Genomic DNA, 17,668 nt, shown 5'->3' with positions numbered 1-17,668 from the left:
ACCTGTGGGACCACAATCCTTTTGTGTAAGGAATACAACTAGTTCCCAGTGGCCATCAGGGAACATGCCCTCCTGCTCTGCCCGACCCAGCCCCGCCAGGAGTGGGGTGACAACGCCGCACGCACCTGGGAGGAAAGTGAGTTCTTGTGGGTCTTCTTGTAGATCAGCGTCGGGCAGATGAAGCAGATGAGGCTTCCCATGGTGGCTCCCGTGAGGCCCAGGATTGTCTCCACTGGCAGGAGAGCGACAGGGAGGGGTGAGCTTCCAGCGAGCAGGGTGAGGAGCCATCTTCCCACGAGGACCCTTCTGCGCATGCTGCTGGACAGCAGCAAGGAGCAGGGCACAGCCTGCTGTGCTCACAAAGACAGCGGGGCTGTCCACCCTGACACCGTGATGAAGGGCTGCATGGGGCCAGCCTCAGGTGGGCCCTCCCTCTCTGAACCTTGGCTTCCCTGCCAGCGAGGTGAGCTTAACAGCACCTCCTGCCCCATGCTAGGCCCACATCACTGCTCCTGCTCCTTGTAGAGTGTCCGGGCACCCAGCGGGGGTCTCTGGGCCAGCTCATTTTACATCACCCCACCTGGTGGGGTGTGACCCCAGCGAGTGACCCAGCAGAGCCTGTCCTGGTTTGTGGGGAAGCCAGGAGTGTGGGGGGCCTCAGGGTTACTGCCTGGAGGGCATGTAGGGCCCACTGGATGTCTGAGGACAATAAGCTTTATCTGTGCTGGAGCAGGGCCCTGCCCCTTTTCCCTCAGGGACGTGTCAACAAAATCAGGAGTCAGAAGTAAGGAAGGAACTGCTTGGTAACCGCCAACTCGCACATCAGGCCTGGCAGCTCCACCCATGTGTTTGTGGTCCCATCAAGCTGTAGCGTTTTCTCCCTAGCCTTTCTCAGGGCGTCAAAGAAAAGAGAACCCAAGAGTCTCTGGACCTGTTTTTTTGCCCAGAGAGGATGGTAGCAAGACTGAGTGTCTTGGTTGAACACCAAAGAGGCAGGGGCGCACAAGAGCAGGACGGGGTCAGGGAGGGTGGGGTAAGCCGGTGGGAGTCTGGTCACTGGAGCAGCCCCCCGCCTTACCGTTTGGGATCATCATTCCACCGACCATGGTTCCGAACACAACCGAGAGGGTGAGGGCTTTAAACCGCAGGGGCGGCATGTAGCCTCCAGCGGCGAAGGTCCCGTCTTTTTGCTATATGAAAGAAAATAAAAACAAGATTTAGAAATGACCAATTTCCTCTCCACTCTCCTGTAAGCACGTCCCTAAAGGGCTTTGCCAACACCCCAGGCGGGTTGGCCTGGGAGGCGGTGGGTGAGCACTCCCAGCACAGGCAGCTGTGCCTGAATGTGAACCTGCAACCAGAAGCTTGGAGCCCCAGAAGGCCCAGGCTGCTCCTCACAGCAGCTATGGGGGTAACTTCATTCTGAGAAACTCGGAACAAACCCTTCCGTCCTCCTTTTAGAGCAGTGCTGTGACAGAGATTTTTTAAAGCACCGCCTGGCACAGGAGGCAGAGCACAGCCCCACTCACAGTAACACACAGCAGTTTCAGGGTGCGGTGGGCCCCCCATGTGCACAGACAGGCTCAGCTTTGCCATCCTTGCCTCCAGCAGGTGAGTCCAGGAAGAAGACAAGGGGAGAAGTCACAACATGCTACAGTCAAGCCCAAGAGACCATCTCTGGCCTCGGCCTCCACACCCAAAGGCACAGGGGCACCGGAAGCATCTCATCAGGCTGTGGTGGGAGGTGATGGGAGAGAAGCTTCTAGAACAGTGCTGTGCACACAGGAAGGGCCGACCATGATTACTCTTGCTGGGCTAGGAAAACACCACTCAAGTGAAGCTTCAACCCTTCTCGAACTACAGTTTGGAGGCACCCAACATCCAGAATTGACTTGCAATGGTGGCTTTCTCAGAACCGACTGGAGAGGGTGGGTGTTAGGTCTATACCTTCTGGCTCAGCATCCTGCAGAAATTTCCCCAGGAAACACTCTAAGAGGAGAAGAAACAAGCAGCTACATGCATCAAGGGGTCACAGGAGTTATCTGCGAAAGGTCAAGGGTGACCAGGAGACGTCAAGCAACGACTAGGAGGTGAGAGCAAGGGCGCAGTGATGCTGGGGGTTTCTATGGATACACGTGGACTGGAGACAGAAAATGCAGCGAGAGGAAATCTGCAGAGATGCACACAGACACTGAGGGGAGCAGAGGCCATTCGCGTGAGGATGGAGACATGCAGGTAAGCTTTCCACTCGAGTTAACATTGCCTTTATCATCGGTACTGATTTTGTAATTTTAAAAATGATAAAAATGGGTTACATACAGAGACACAAATGCTTCTCAGATATGAAGCACACATGTGCATCAAACGAGGACCCCAGGGCTCCAAGAGCTAGCCTGCTGTGCCCCCCAAGGGGACAGAGCCTCGCGTGGTGCCCAGGGGCGCCTGGACAGCCAACTGGGGCAGGGGTCGGGCAGCCAGCTTTTCAGGGCAGGGGCTCTGCCTCAAGGTGCTGGCCTTGGTGGCAGAATCCGAGGGAGGCTGACTCAACCACGTGCCAGCCACTAGACCACAAGCCTGGTTCCAGCTGTCCTAAGTAGCCACCTTCCCTGCCTGCCTACTGGACTCTCCCCTCCCCGCCTCTGTGGCCTAAGCAGTTCAACTGACCACCAGGAGTCCAGGCTCAAGGACTTGGGCAGGAACATAAGAACCACCACAGAGAGACAGGGCCAACTCCATGCCCTCGCCCTGGGGCATGAGCTACCACACCTGTACCACCTGTTGTCAGCTGGGCAGCAGTTAGTGGGGGAGTCTGGGTTCCAACTGTACATTTGAAAACTGCTCACACAGGACTACATGGAGCTGGGCCTACACATACGACAGCAAACAAAACAGCCTCTCTCAGGGCTCAGATGTCTTCTGTCAAACTGTTAAAACTTTCTGTTACACGAACCTAAAGAGAACAGTGGCCTGACCCCAGCACTGATCGGCCCACCTGGCCGGCCATTACACATGCCTGTCAGTCAAGCTGGCTCTCCTGAGTTCCCACCTGCTCCTCTCCCACGGGTTCATGCTGCAGCAAGCCCCCGATTCCCACGACTCCCCCAACGGAGGACAGCAGGGCAATCACAGGACACGGGCCTAAGCTGCTTGGGCGCTGAGCCTGACTCCACGCCTCCTGCAGGAACCAACCTGGCTGATCTGGCACTCTTTCCTCCAAAGTTGGTTGGTTTAAAAAAAAAACAACACACCCTATTAAAAGATTCCATCTTAACTGGAGTTTCTGATTTTTAACTAGAAAAAGCTCTGCCTGCTACTGCCCAGGAAAACAAGGAACTAGCAAAAGCCACTTGAGGACAATGTAACTGAGGCCAGGACAGCAAGGATTCTGGGCAGAACGCCATCCGAGGGGCCCTGAGCACCTTACCTGCTGCTCGAAGAGCAGAGTGTTCAAGGCCTGTCTGCAGGGCAGGATCATCATGGGGAAGCCCACGGCCACGGACATCATGAAGCCCACACGGATCATCTCGGTCACCAGGTTGGAGGGGAAATGCATGAGCACGTTGCCCTCGGTGGCCTCGGTGAAGCTCACGTAGCCGAAGAAGCCCACCTGCAGGGGGGCCGACAGCAGGGGACACGTGGTGGGAGAGGCACACCCTCTCGGGAACGGCCTCGAACCTCGTCACAAGCAGCTGTAGCAGGACCAAAGCCCACCAGCTCCTGACTTATACAAGTCCTCTCTGATGAACAGAGGCGGAAGCCCTGAAGGTGAGACTCCCACGTGGCTTCTCCCTGCTTGGACAGCGAGGCACCAAGAGAAGGGAGCTGCCTGCTTGGAAAGTGAGCAGAGGCATGCCCCACAAGCCCCACGGAGGGGCTGAATTTAATGTGGCTCAAAACCCAAACTTGGGAACCGAGGGGTAAACTGCTGTCCCCACAGGCTGAATGAACAACAATCTGATGGACCATTCGGAAAAACCGACAAGAGTGGGGGAACCACAAGGTTCAGGAAAACAAGTCAGACTCTCAACGAATTTATAACTCTATCTGCCATGTAAAAAAACAATGAAGAGAATTTAGAAGACTGGAGGGGACCATCTACTGAAACGTGAGCTGCATCTGTGTCCACGGGCTGGAGCTTGTGATTTTCTTGCTCTGCTATTTCTCGAGTTCCTCACTGCTGCACCACCTTTCTCCAGTGAGTCAGCAGAGGTCGTGCGGAGGCTCCAGGCCCTGGGTTGAGGTGCCCACGCTCCTCCGGGGATGGAGACACCAACACCACCTGGAGAGTCAGCTCCCTGCCGGCCCTCGAGCTGAGTGGAGCTGCCCTTTGGCCACCGGGATGGGAAGAAGCAAGGACAGGCCTGCACTGGGGACTGGAGGAGCTGGGGGAGGGGAAGGGGCATGAACGGGTTCCTACCGTGACGTAGAAGGTAGTGACCACGTTGAGGGAGGAGGCAAAGATGGAGCTCATGGTTTTCACTGATGGCTCATCCAGGCTGTCGTACGTGGGCAGGACCTGGCTGTAAAAATAACCAGCAACTTCGCGGAGCCGACTCGCCTCTCCCAGGCCCCCAGCCAAGTCTCCAACACCTGCCTTCCCACGACGCTGGCCGCCACCAGCGCTGAGGCCGGGCTCACACAACACTACGGACGGCACTCGGCGCGTTCCCTGCACGCACTCTCTGTAAACATTTCAGAAGTGCCACAGGATGAAAGGCCGTTTGTTCCACTGCAGCAGGAGCGTGACCGCTCCAGGGAGCTCCGGGCTGGGCTAAGCAGCCCGTGTTTACAGGGGAAGCAGGAAGCGGTTCAGAGCGTCGCTGTCAAAAGAATGGAAAGTTAAACAAACAAGCCGGGCCGCCTGCCCATCTCAGCGCCTCAGTAAGGGGCTCAGAGCCGGCATGGACCCAGCTCTAGGACGGAGAGCGGCTGCAGCCCCACGGCCCACGGCCAGCAGGGCAGCGCTGCCGGGTGAGGGACAGATGTGTCCACGTGGGCTCTCTGTAAACGGCAGGTAGGGAGCCGGCACCTGAGAGAGGTGGGCCACACGGAGGCAGACAGGGAGGGGCGGGCACCCTGTGCAGCTCTGAGAGGAGACAGCAGGGTAACGCTGTGCTGAGGGCTCAGGCTTGGCACCCAGGGAGTCAAGGCCGGCGGTCATGCCACACGGGAGGCCGGGAGGGGGCGCAGCAGGATGTTAAGTGAAAAGCACGACAGTCAGCAGAGCCAAACCCCAAAACCAACTTAAAAAAAGGTGAAAGGAGAACAAAGAGGACCCACTAATGTTACTAACAGCAAATGACAATGATGGGGGAGGCCTGGCTGGCAGAAGCTGGCACCGTCCCTGGCCCTACACTGTCCCACTGGCCACTGCTGGTGGGCAAGAGTCACCGTGGACAGCTGTCCCCACCTCGGTCCTACAGAGGGGAGTCAGCGGCCACACGCACACACACCCATGCAGACCAGGGAGGTGGCAGAGGACCTGCAGGGGGACTGCCCAGCTCCTAGGGCCAGGGCCAGGGCCACGCCAGGGAGCCCCAGCACCAGATCTCAGGGCAGGGGCGTCCCCAGCACACACGGGGGGAAGCCCCTGCCCAGGAGCCGCTGAGGGGAGGGGCTGTGCCCACATGTGAGGATGGATGGGTGTGGCAAGGCTGTGGTGCCCGCCTTCCTCAATCCTGCCTGTGGCACCCGCAGAGCACCTGCTCATCTCACCAAGCAGCCCATGACTCAGTTTACCTGAGTCAGAGGTGTCTGCCTGCCCCGCACAGCCTGGGCCTCCATGCGCTCTGTGCTCTCTCTGAGCTGCGCTGGGGGCCTGCTGGTCCTGTGCCGCCCTGTACTCATCTACCTCGAAGTCAGACCAGGGAGGGCTGCACACTGACGGCCCAGCAGAGGCCCAGCCCATCCAGGGTGGGGAGACCAGCCAGGCAGCAGGGCCCATGGCCACCTGGCAAGGGCAGCAGGGCTCCCAGCCTGCATGCCCTTCAGGGCCAGATGTGCAGGGAAGAGCCCCAGCTCTAGACCCTCGGCTCCACTCCCCAGGGGATATGGGCACATCCCCAGGCCCCGCGCCTTCCGTGAGCTGCAGACAGAATATGAGCTCACAACCCGCCCCTTTCCGGAACCCATAACTCAACCTGAGAACCAAGCCCAAGAGACCCACTTGATGACAGAGCAGCCCCCACCAGAAAGCCAGACCAAACCCACAGGAAAAAAGGACAATCGGTAACTAGGTACACGGCAAAAGGATGTAGCTTCTGTCACCAACTCTAACAGGGACGTTAAACAGCAAGAGCGGAGTGTGCTCTGGCGGAAACCGAGCTGCCAAGCGAGACGAGAAGTGGGAACGACGATTTGGATCTCGCGTGTGGGTGTAAACACAGCAGTCGGAACAAGTCTCATCTGTCACGTTAGTTTACAACTGGCACGGTTCACGCCCGTGGAGCTGCAGGGGGCTGCTCTGCCAGACCCCCGCCACCGACGGTCCTTTCTTGTCCCGGCCGGATTTACGCCTCTTTTGAGCAGGGTTACCACCCGGCCGGGCATGGATCGTAGGTTCCTGTCATTTGGTGGAGAAGGTAAGGCTGCTGGAATTATGGAAATCACTGCTCTGCATTTACAGAGCCCCAAGTGCCAGAGCGCACGCCTGCTCAAACGCACACACGTGTGCGCGCACACAGGCACACACACACGCGCCTCTGAAAGCGTCCCAGCAGCAGTCTGAAGTCAATGTTTGCGCAATTCCCTCTTAAATATTCTCACACGAATAGCTAAACTCTGGCAAAACGCTTGGGACTCTGTGAGTCAGATGGTTCGGGGCTGTGCTGTGCTCCCCACAGCCAACTCTGCTCGTGGGGGATTTGGCAAACTGGGCGTTGTCGCCAACAGTGCCGGCGACACATCTCGGGAACAGTCAATTTCTCTCCCGGTAAACACAGAACTCCCGCCCTGAACCCGGAGTGGGAGAGGCCACGGTGAAGAACACCTTCCTCCTCATGGCCTGGATCACCCACTGAAAGAAACGGTGCTTCCCGCCCCCAGGATGGCAGCCTCCCCTTGCAACACTCACCCCCAGGGCCCCAGGAGCAGGTAGTACTTACGACTGGCAGGCAAAGGACATGCCAAAGATGGGGATGCAGCGGAAGACGCCCTCCCAGCGGATGTAACTGACCCGCTGCAGCCACTGCCCACCGAAGAGGCCGTGCTTGAAGGAGGAGAGCACGATCTGCGAGGAGAAGGAAGCGGGACTCGGCACAGGGCAGCACACACAGGTGGGACTCGGGCCAGGGCCGGGCAGGGCACCGAGGCAGCCGGCACCACAGTGCAGGCCCCGCACAGGGCAGCCTGTTGCCACCGGCTGGAGGGGCTGGGGGGGCTGCAGGGGCTGGGAGTGGTGTGTGGCCCCAGGGTTTCGGCTCTCTGCTGTGCCACCAGCTGGCCAGGTGCTGCCCAGAGGAGCTGTGGGGCCTCCTGGCACCAGGGGCGGCTGCCCATCCAGGGCTACAGATGGTAAGCAATGAGCCCCACCTGCTGTGCACACCCCAGTCGCCTCCAGGTCAGGACAGTCCCCCAAGCTGGCAGGTCCTTGCCAGTCCTGTGCAGACATAATTTAAAAGACAGACCCATCAAGGACAGGGCTGCCTGGAGAAGCAGAGGAAGGATCACTGGGCTGGCCCTCAGAGCCGAGGGGCACTAGAGACACCACCCGGGGCTTGGTCTTCTAAGGAGAGCCCACTGCACAGACTCTCCCATTCTGCTCCCACCGGAGTGGTCAGGGGCTCAGGCCCAGGGGCTCCCAAGGGGCGCCCTGAGTATCAACTCCAGACTGCAACCCCTGCCCTCTCAACAGTCAGTGATAAACACTCATTAGACAACAACTGCTCTCACCTCGTCATGACAAAAGGCTGGCCTCCTGACTCTTGGCCACAAAGCCCACATAAAAGGTCTTCCGTGAACTGGGGAGCATCACGCTTTCACTCCCTGCCTCAGAGCGCTCCCCTCCCCTGCGGCCCCATCTGGCCACTGGGCTCCTGTGGCGGATTCTACATCACGTTCCCGTCAACCTCAGCTGCAGCTGGCGGCCTGACACTCACCACGAACATGAACACGGTGTAGAAGATGAGGGCCATGGCGCTGAAGGACTGGATGGAGGCCATCATGTTCCTCTGCAGGCTGAGCGGGAGTACGATGCACAGGGACACAGCGAAGAGCAGGAGCATGCGGAAGGTGCCCGTGACCTGGGCAGAGCGCCAGGTGTTGGCCCAGGGACGGCCCTGGCTTCCCACCCCAAGCCCCAGAACTGACTGGGGCCCAGCACGCTTCACCTCTTGGCGTGCTGGTCTCAGAGCCCCTCCCACCACTCCCCGTCCAAGATGTGGACTCAAACAGTTCCCAGGCTACCACTCGAGCAGCCGTGAGGTTTCCGATGTACCGCACACCTGTAGATGTCCTTACCTGAAACCCAAACAGCCGAGCAAAGAAGTTGGACCCCAGGTCGCCAATCACAACGTAGAAGGCAATGCACGTTCCCAGCATCAGCCCAATCATGCTGCAAGGAAGGCGGGCGAGCTTGAGAGTTGAGCACCAGGGGTCCCAGACACACCTGCATCCCCCTGCCCGCTGACATGCAACAACCCAAGGGAGGGGTCGAACAGGAGACACAGTGTCAACATTCAACAGTTTCCAGGGTTTGGCTGCAGAGTTCGGAGTTTGCTATTTTACTCAGAATGAATATTGAGCAACACTAAACTCTTCTTTATGTGGTATTACATTTTTCTCTCGGCAGGAGGTTCTAAAAGTTCTTTCAGGTGGTACAAAAATGCACTGTGATGTTAAGACAAGTTGAAAGAACAATCAACTGCTTCAGAAAAGGGTTATTCTTTTCAGTTTGCAATTCCCTAATTTAGAAGCCTAAAAGTGCAATTTCTCAACCATTTTTTTTCATCTCATAAAATTTTACTCCAAAGGGAGAATATGACATTTCCAGCTTAATGCCATCTTTATGCAACAGTGTTCGGGGCAAGGGGCGGGATGGGCGGGGCATCTGAGTTTCAGGAACAGAACCCAGAGATGAAGTACAGCCGAGGGAGCGTCCCCTCGCTGTGCTCCCTGGGTTTTCCATTTTTACATTTTTCTTAGTAAGACTTAAATAAGGCTTTCAGGCTTGACACTAATCATTTTAAGGGTACAATAAATTAAACTTTCAACTATTTAGTAACACTTCAGAGAAATATTTTAAGCTATGAACCAATCCACGTCTGAAACATCCAGCTCACTGTGTAACAACCCTCCTGTTTCCCTTTGGTCACAAGTGAAGGACAGAGAGAATTACCCCCAAAAGAACGGCACCACCTACCTGGTCTCCACCAGCATCTTCCCTGCTTTCCCGTAGGTGTGCAATGCTAGTGCAGGGAGGGAAAAAGAGAATGAACGCTCAGTCTAAACTGAGAGAAGCACATTAGTAAAAATATTACCTGTGAAAGGCAATCTGACAAAAACCTGTGGGTCTGGAGTTCTATGGGTATAAGGGGATATTTGAAAATTTTGGTCCCATGCTTTTTTTAGATCTACCTTCAACAAATAAGAATCACCGAAAATAAGAACAAAGCTAGGGTGGGTCACTTTTCATACTCACACATCCACAAAGAAAAGGAAAGGAAAGAAAAAAGAAAAGAAAAATGGTCCCAGGGAAGCAACAGTCTCCCTCTGGGCAAGCTAGGCTGCCAATAAGGAGGCCAAGGGAGGCCTGCCTGGGTCGGGGGCTGCCCGGGACAGGGTGCGGGGTGCCCGGGGAGGGCGGTCAGCCCAGCCCCAGCACATCTGGTTTTCCCAGGCATAACAAGGGGACCTGGCTAAGGGCCTTCATGTTCACTCTATGGTTTTAGCAGAAAGTCTTGAGCAAGGTGCTTTGGGACAGGAGGGGACAAGTGCACACAAGCCTGGAGGAGCCCCTCTGCCCATCCTTCCTGACAGTGGAGCTATTTCCAGCAGAGGAGAGATTAAGAGCTGACTCAGCAGGCCCCTCCCTGGACCTCACAGAAGCAGGGAACCCCTGCGACCCAGCCCCGTGGTGAGCCGGACGAGGGCCGAGAGAAGCTCTGATCCCCCAGGAGCAAGCGGCGGGGGGCGGGGGGGGGCGCGACAGCACAGCCCCCTCCCTCATACGGGCAGAGCCGTCCAGGAGACCAGAGAGCATGGAACACGCAGGCCGCCTGACATGAACGAGTCCAAAAAACGACTTTACCTTCAAACTACTCAGGAAAAAGCACAGCACTGCCAAAAGCCGGTGAACATGGAAACCCTGGGCTACATGGCCACAGGGCAGGTGGCCTTGGGAAGCAAACCAGGGCTCATTCCAGCCCAGGCCTGTCCAACCACCACATGGACACTTGCACCTCGGGGTCCTCTAAGACACAAGGTCCAGTGCCCCTAACGTGAAGGTGTCCGGGGCCCAGCCATCCCATTCCTTTTCCTTCTCCAAAAGGAAGCTGAGCATCTACAGCATATTCTAAGTGCTCAGAGCACCCTGCCAGAGAGAGTTCCAGAACACACCCGCATTCTGGACAAAGGAAACTAAAGTTGCTCTAGGAAGCCAGAAAAAAGTCATGAGGCGGCACCTTTTCACCCAGAAAGACCTGACCGGTTCCCAGAAGGACGATCCTAGCGCTGCTGCCCCCGCTTGTGCTGAGGCCTGTGGTTCCCGCCCGGCTCTCAGCCGGGACAGCCCCACACACACCCCCCACACATTGTTTCAAGCGTCCGGCCCTCAGCCTCTTGCCTGGCAAGCCAGAGATTGCCCTCCCGCCCCTCTGGACCAGAACCACAGCGCCAGACCTGCCCCGTGAGGCTGGATGGCATCTGCTGGATGGTTTCCAAGAGGCAGGTCCCTTCCCCATGCTCCTGGGTCGGCCCTCCCCTCTCCACCTGCGGCAGGCTCGCTGCAGCTCATGGGCTGGGCCCTGCGGGGACCCGGAGCTGGCACTCCTGCCAGGCATGCAGCAGGAGTGCTGTCAGGAGGGGGTCCCCAGTCTCCCCAGAGAGGCTGGCTCAGGGCTTTCTCCTGGGGCCACAGCCGGGCCCACAGCTCTGTGGTCACCAGGCACGCAGAACTGACTCTCAGGCCACCTCGTGGAACTCGGGCCCCAGCCCTACCCCACGCTCTCTGCCCACAGTCCGCAGCCTCCACTTATCAGGCAGAGATGGGGAAGCACACACCAAACTGTGCTATTCACACGGAGGGCAGGGACCTCAACCCAGCCCTCCCAAGAGCCAGCCACCTGACTCCCGCTGCCATCTGCCTGGGACGTATGATGACCATTTGCTGGATAAACAAGGGGTAGGGAGTGCAGAGAATCCTGGGTGTCAGAAAGGATGGTTTTATGACCCTCATTTCCCAAGCCAAGTGACCACAGATGCAGGTCACACAACTTGGGACAGGTAGGGAGGAACAGGCCCTCTGCCGGCCCCACCCAGCCATGATCGGGCAGCAGGCTGACTAGGGCCACAGAAACCTGGGCAGGTAGACGACAGGACCACAGACGCGGTGCCAGAGCAGCTGCTGCACATGGCTGGGCACTCCGAGGCGGCAGCAAGGCCTGGTCACCTCTGCAGGCAGGGCCTGGGTCAGAGTGGCCTCATGGGGCCATGACTTCTAGGGACAGCTGACTATCTGGTATAGCTTTATGTCTTCTGAAAATGGGGTTTGAAAAGTCTACTTGAAAGTCAGCCATACAAGGAACAGCAGATAAAAAGTAGATAAAATTCACAGAACTGGGTCTACAAGCAGCAAACAGAACACCACAAAACACCAACAGAAAACACAAGATACACCAGGGCTGTATCTCCCCAGACTGGCAAAGTTCGTTCTCCAGTGATGTCTACGCATAGGCCAGGACAGGGAGGGCAGCCCTGTGGTCACTTCCAGGGATGAACCAAACTGAGAAATGTCGCAAACTCAAACTTGAGAAAACCACCCTCCCGTTCTTGGAGCGCAGATGGCTTAAAAAGGTTATCTGTTGAGGATGCCTCTGCCATTCAGCAGCTTCTACACTCTGCACTGCACTGTCTCCAGGCTTGTCCGTCTCCTCCAGAAGACCTACAAGCAGCGGAAACGGCCCAGGAGGTGTGGGATGATTGCTGGTCCAAGGGGTCCGAGAGACTCCCGTCTCGTCCTGTGTAGGGCTCCAAGTCGGGGGGTCTCTCCATTTCAGAGATGGTGCCAAAACGGAGCCAGGACAAAGGGCAGCTGATGCTGCAGGCTGGGCCTGGGGGGACTGTGGGAGTTCACACAAATGCACCATCTTGTTTGGTACCAAAGGCATAATCAGAGACCACAGGTGGTTTCAGATCTTTTTTGCTTCTGGGTAGTTAGAACTGGGCTCCAGCCACCAGAGGCAGTTAAAGGTGGGAGCCCCAGCCAACCACGCAGGAGGGTGTCCACAGGTGGTTTTCTTCAAGCTTTCACACCTCGTCAAACCAGTCTGCCTTCTCAAGGACTTTCTAAGAATGTTCAGATGGACAGCTGTCAAAAACCACAGCCTCCCCAGTCCAGGGTCACTCATCCTCTTTCAGGGAACAGCCAAGCATTTCATGGGAACCCTGAGCAGGGAGAAAGAGTCACCCCAAAAGCCACAGCCTCGCAGAAGGAAGAAGGGACCTGCCCTGGTGCACATATCATCCCAAGTAGAACTTGGTCTCACGGGAGCGAGCCAAATTTAGCCGCTATATTTCACTTCCCCACGTGACTCCAACAGCAATGAAAGAGTCTGACAGCACCACTCTTATCAGAATGGAGAGAGAAGGAAGCAGTCCTTCAGTTTTGAGGTCAGAACAAATGCGAGTATCTCGGTGCCAATGCAAAGTAGGCAGACTGGAAGGAAACCAGAGGTCACGCTGCCAAAAGCCCACGCGTGGGGCTCACAGATGTTTTTATTTTCTTTGGCCCCGGGAACTCTGCACACCGTTTCCTCTTGGCACCTCCTCCCTGCTGTGAGAGCTGGGAGCCGAGGGCCCACCAGGGCCTCTGCGAGCGGACCCAGCATCCGGGCCACACACTAGCTGGATGGTCAGGGGGTCCCAGCCAGAGGATGGGAGTCTTCCCCAGACGTGCATAGGGCAGCCTCTGAGACCACGTGTACTGGTATTTCAACACCCACACCACGTATTCCCAGAATACAACGTGGAGTCGAAAGGTCCGAGGTGGCAGAGAGAATGCAGCCTTCGCACACCAGCCTGAGGCGGGCGGCAGAGTGCAGGCCCTGCCCTCAGAGACAGGCTGCCCAGGAAATAGATCAAACTGAAAGGAGGTGGAAAGCACAGCCTTCTTTGCCTCAGCTGAAATCAAAGGAAGAAAGAACTGGAGGAAACAAGACTGCAACCAACAGCAACAGGACATAGAGAATGCCGCGGAGGAGGTGATGACTTGCTGCCACTATAAGCCTGAGCCCAAGGACAGGCTGCCCATGGCATTCAAAGTGAAGACGTGCAGCAATATCTGGGTCAGGCAGCTTGGAAGGAAGGCTCTGGGGCCGCAGGCATAGGAACAGAAGCTGCCAAGGCTGCCTGAACCGGGAGGGGCCTCTCTGTGTGGATGTGCATAAAGAGAAGGCAGGAGGACAAGCATTAACTCAATTTTAAAACGTGTTGATGTTAACAGCTTTGTTTTTTTTTAACTGCATTAAATTTTAAAATAAGAAAAGAAACTGCTGCTCAAAGGACTTTTTAAGAATAAAGCAGAATAAAGAACAAAGCACTGGCAGTCCCGTGGTTGAGTCTATGCTTCCAGTGCACGGGGTGTGGGTTCGATCCCTGGTCAGGGAAAGAATATCCCTCATGCTGTGCGGCATGACCAAAAAAAAAAAAATAATGAAGTGAAAGAAAAGTACTTAAAAGACTAAGGACAACACCCTCAGATCCAGATGCTGCACTTTTTAAGAAGGTGCTGAGAAAGGTCCTGCCCCCCTCAGGGAGGCAATGCACTCACCCAGGCCAGCGTAAGTCCTCCGCTTGCTCAGGCTGGCAGCTTTCACCAGGAACATGCAGGACTGGTGCGTCATCCAAGAACAGAAGACCAAGAGCAAGGCCCCCAGGACAATGCCACACTGGAGTGTTGGGACGAAAGAGAGACATTAACAAAATAAATGGGGTCACAAAGAGTCGGACACGACTGAGCAACTGAACTGAACAGCATCGTTGTCTCACACACTGAACATAGGTGAATAGCACAAACGATGACCAAAAGCCCTCCCCTTGGCCCCCGCTCCCTAGACTTGAGGCCCCAGCTCTACTTTGTCCCTACGCCAGTGAGTAACAGTTCCTGGATGGAGTGGTCAACACGTTCTGTCCAGGGACATAAAGCACATACATGTCCCCAAAAGAGCACCAGGGACCCCATTGCCTTCCCAGAGTCTCAAGGAATGGTGAGGGGTTGCCAGTCTCCCCAGTTCCCTGCAGACACCCTACAGCAAACCACCTTCCAGCCACTTGGATCAACAGCTACGAGTGATAAACACATTCTGGAAGGAAGAGATTAAAAATGACATTTACGCCTTTCTTATAAGTTAAACAGACACTCACCATCTGACCAGCAATTGCACTCCTAGGTATTTACCCAAAAGAAATGAAAACATGTGTTCATGCACAAACCTGCATGCCAATGTTTACAGCAGGTTTATCTGTAATCCAAAAACTGAAGAAACAACCAACTGTCCTACTAGCATCTAGCAAAGCGGAATACACACACGGCCCACCAGCCAGCTCTCCTGCGCACAGGTCACCACCCCACAGGACAGGTCCATGTGGTCAAACCCCGTGCATGTGTTCCTAACTGCTCCAAACAGGAAATGCCACGCCTGCCTAGCAAAGGTTAAAAAACAGATAAATTGAGCAATGCTAGCCAGACACCTACGACATGATGCATCCACATACAGTTAAAACCTGGCAACACTGACCAGTGGGGTCTGGGGGTGGGAGGGCAACCCTCAGTAAGGAGGCAGGGGTGGGGGGTGCTGGCAATGCTATATTCCTCAGCCTGGGAGCTGGCTATATGTGTTTGTTAATATTATGAAAATCCATCAAGAGGACACCTAAAATGAGTTCACTTTTCTGTATGCATGTTATACTTTAATAAATTGCTATTTTTTTTGGAAAAGTACCCCAAATTATTAAAACCAAACAAACAAAAAACGCAAACAAAGCTTTGAAGTGACCTGGCTACCAGATAAAAATACACATCTCCAAATTGCCTCTTGGCCTCACATGGTGTTCTTGCCAAGGAGCTTCTCACAGAGAAGACGCTGCGTCTGAGTGATGAGTGACAGCATGTCCTAACTTGGCCAGGCCCTCGGGGCAGGGCAAACCACTTCCAGGTCTTTGCTTGCAAGAGGGCACCCACCGATAAGCTCTCCCCCCAGACAACTCAGCCTGGCCCATTTTTAAATGCTCTGGCAGGGGACTCATGCCCAGCACACAGTAAGACACTCAAATCTGAATCACCAGAGCCCTGCCACAGCGGCACTTGGCAGAGAGGAGTCAAGGAAGGCAGCACTGCATTTATAGACTCAGGACCAGCCAACTACACATCCCAGGATGCAGTTCCGTGCCAGGCAAGTCGCAATGCACGCTGGGACACGTAGTACTTCCAATACCCAGAGGTGGTTGGCCCACGCTGGGATTCACAAGCCAAGACACAGATGTTGCTTCTTAAAGCCGCCAGCGTGGCCTTCTCCACAGCCCTGCAGTCTCCATCCTCCCACCAACATGCTCACCAACCAAGTCAGATCAACCACTCACATGGGAACACTACATGCATTTTCTTTTTGCTATTTTTATCCAAAAGATGCTAAATGTGAAAAATGCAGCATTACTCTAAAATTAAACGCTGACGCCGATTTTCAGTTCCAAAATATCCATCTTATTTTCATTTTCCCACCTATTTGGTCTCGTCATGTAAGACTGGTCTTTGAGGCCTTGTTGGCCACCTGTCCTTCCCTGATGTCCCTCTCCTCCTCCACCCTCAAGCAGCCTAGCTAGTAGACAGCTCCTGCCCCAAGCAGCAGAGGTAACAGTATCTCCAGCATGGCACACAGTAAGCTAAGAAGTTCATTTTTAGCAAAGAAGTTACCCAATTTGATAATTCTATCACCTCCTTTTTCTACCATACCAAATGAATGTTTATTTGTGAGATAAACAGAAGCCAAATGAACCCATACCTCAAAAATGGTGAGTTTCTTTCATGCAGTATTTAATGCTGGGATGACACCAATTTTATAATATTTTGGATTTTTTCAATCAAGGTAACATTTGCATATGGTGAAATGCACAAATTTTAAGCACACAATCTGGAGAATGGAGTCATCACCTTGTAACCAACACCCCAAACTAGTTCCAAGGCCTGGGGGTTTGACTGATGTGCTTCTGAATACAAGTGCAGTTAGGTCAGAGTTTTTAGAAATAATAATAAAGAAAAATAACACTGAATCCTGTGGTCACTTTCCATTTTTAAAAGATCATATTACTTTGCTACATTTGCACTTTGATCTTAAGTTATTAACTGTTCTTAACCTTTTCCTTGAGAAAAGAGGATAAGACCGTTGGATGGCATCACCTACTCGATGGACATGAGTTTGAGCAAGCTCCGAGAGTTGGTGATGGGCAGGGAAGCCTGGTGTGCTGCAGTCCATGGGGTCACAAAGAGTCGGACAGGACTGAGCGACTGAAGCTTTTCGTCGAGGGAATTCCCTCAATTTCTCTTGCAGCCACGGGCAGGCGAGCCGCAGGGCTGCCTCCCCAAGTCCTAGCTCCCGTGAGGGGGTGAGCCCGGGGCGGCGAGGGGGGTGACCACTGCCTGCTGGACTCACCTGTTTGAAGCAGAAGGGCATGGTGAGGACACTGACCCCTACTATGCTGTTCACTATGTTCGTGATCAGCCCCCAGTTGGAGGCGGCGGCCGCAGTCATAGCGCGGGGTCTAGAGGCCCGGGAGCCCCAGTTCAAGGCGCCGGGACGACGGTGGGGCGTGAGACCCTGAGGGAGACGGGTGGCTGGCTGCCTGGAGGAGGCAGCCTCTTGGGAAGCCGGCAGGGGCAGTCAACCTCCAGACCCCGCCAGACCCCACGGCCACCTCATGTCTTCCTCCCCGGCTGGTTCTCGCCGGCCACCTCCGTGTCCCCACGCATAGACCCGGAAGAATTGCGGGGTGCCAGCCAGGAACACCTCAGCCCGGCTTCGCAGCCACCCTGACACACACTTCCTCCTTCCGCGGGCTCCTCTGCCCGGAAGTGACGACGAATAGGCGGTGCTCAAGCAGGGCTCTGACGGAGAGAGGCGGACCTAGTGGGGCGGGGTTTGGTGGGAAGCAAACCAATGAGAGGTGGGCTGGGTCTGTGGGACGGGACCTGTGGGCAGGGCCCGGTGTCTGAGCACCTGTTCCAGCACCCAGCTAATAATCATCCTCCTGAGGACCTGGTATCCTGAGCCCTTTCTTTCAGGACCTGGAGCACAAGGAACTCGCCACAGTTCTACATTGTCACATACATACGGTATCATCAGTTGGGCTAATCTGGTGAATACAATGGAATCACACTGTGGTTTTTATTTTTTAATCTTTAATATTTATTTATTTGGCTGCATGGGATCTTAGATGCAGAATCTTCAGTTGTGGCATGCTA

The 17,668-nt window shown here is 55.2% G+C and overlaps 1 protein-coding gene across 12 annotated transcripts in view; it reads right to left on the bottom strand.

The window, feature by feature from the left end:
* The window catches only part of SLC38A10 (solute carrier family 38 member 10), a 40,442-nt gene extending 23,159 nt beyond the window's left edge, over positions 1-17,283 (bottom strand). For 11 of the 12 annotated variants that reach the window (XM_069543793.1, XM_069543795.1, XM_069543794.1 and 8 more), the window contains exons 1-10: positions 16,860-17,280; positions 13,985-14,102; positions 9,359-9,404; positions 8,458-8,551; positions 8,097-8,240; positions 7,104-7,228; positions 4,418-4,520; positions 3,425-3,607; positions 1,079-1,190; positions 126-232 (exon numbers count right to left, since the gene is read on the bottom strand). In XM_069543793.1, the coding sequence (XP_069399894.1) occupies positions 126-232; positions 1,079-1,190; positions 3,425-3,607; positions 4,418-4,520; positions 7,104-7,228; positions 8,097-8,240; positions 8,458-8,551; positions 9,359-9,404; positions 13,985-14,102; positions 16,860-16,958 (1,131 nt within the window). In that variant the 5' untranslated portion in view covers positions 16,959-17,280. Of the gene's footprint in view, positions 1-125; positions 233-1,078; positions 1,191-3,424; positions 3,608-4,417; positions 4,521-7,103; positions 7,229-8,096; positions 8,241-8,457; positions 8,552-9,358; positions 9,405-13,984; positions 14,103-16,859 lie in introns of all 12 variants that reach the window. The other variant, XM_069543797.1, reaches the window with a different exon arrangement.
* Positions 17,284-17,668: the final 385 nt, after the last annotated feature.

This window comes from Ovis canadensis, chromosome 11 (genome assembly GCF_042477335.2).
Source record: "Ovis canadensis isolate MfBH-ARS-UI-01 breed Bighorn chromosome 11, ARS-UI_OviCan_v2, whole genome shotgun sequence".
Taxonomy (NCBI): domain Eukaryota; kingdom Metazoa; phylum Chordata; class Mammalia; order Artiodactyla; family Bovidae; genus Ovis; species Ovis canadensis.
Note: the sequence above shows the minus strand (reverse complement) of the source record. Positions and strands in the feature narration are given on the sequence as shown.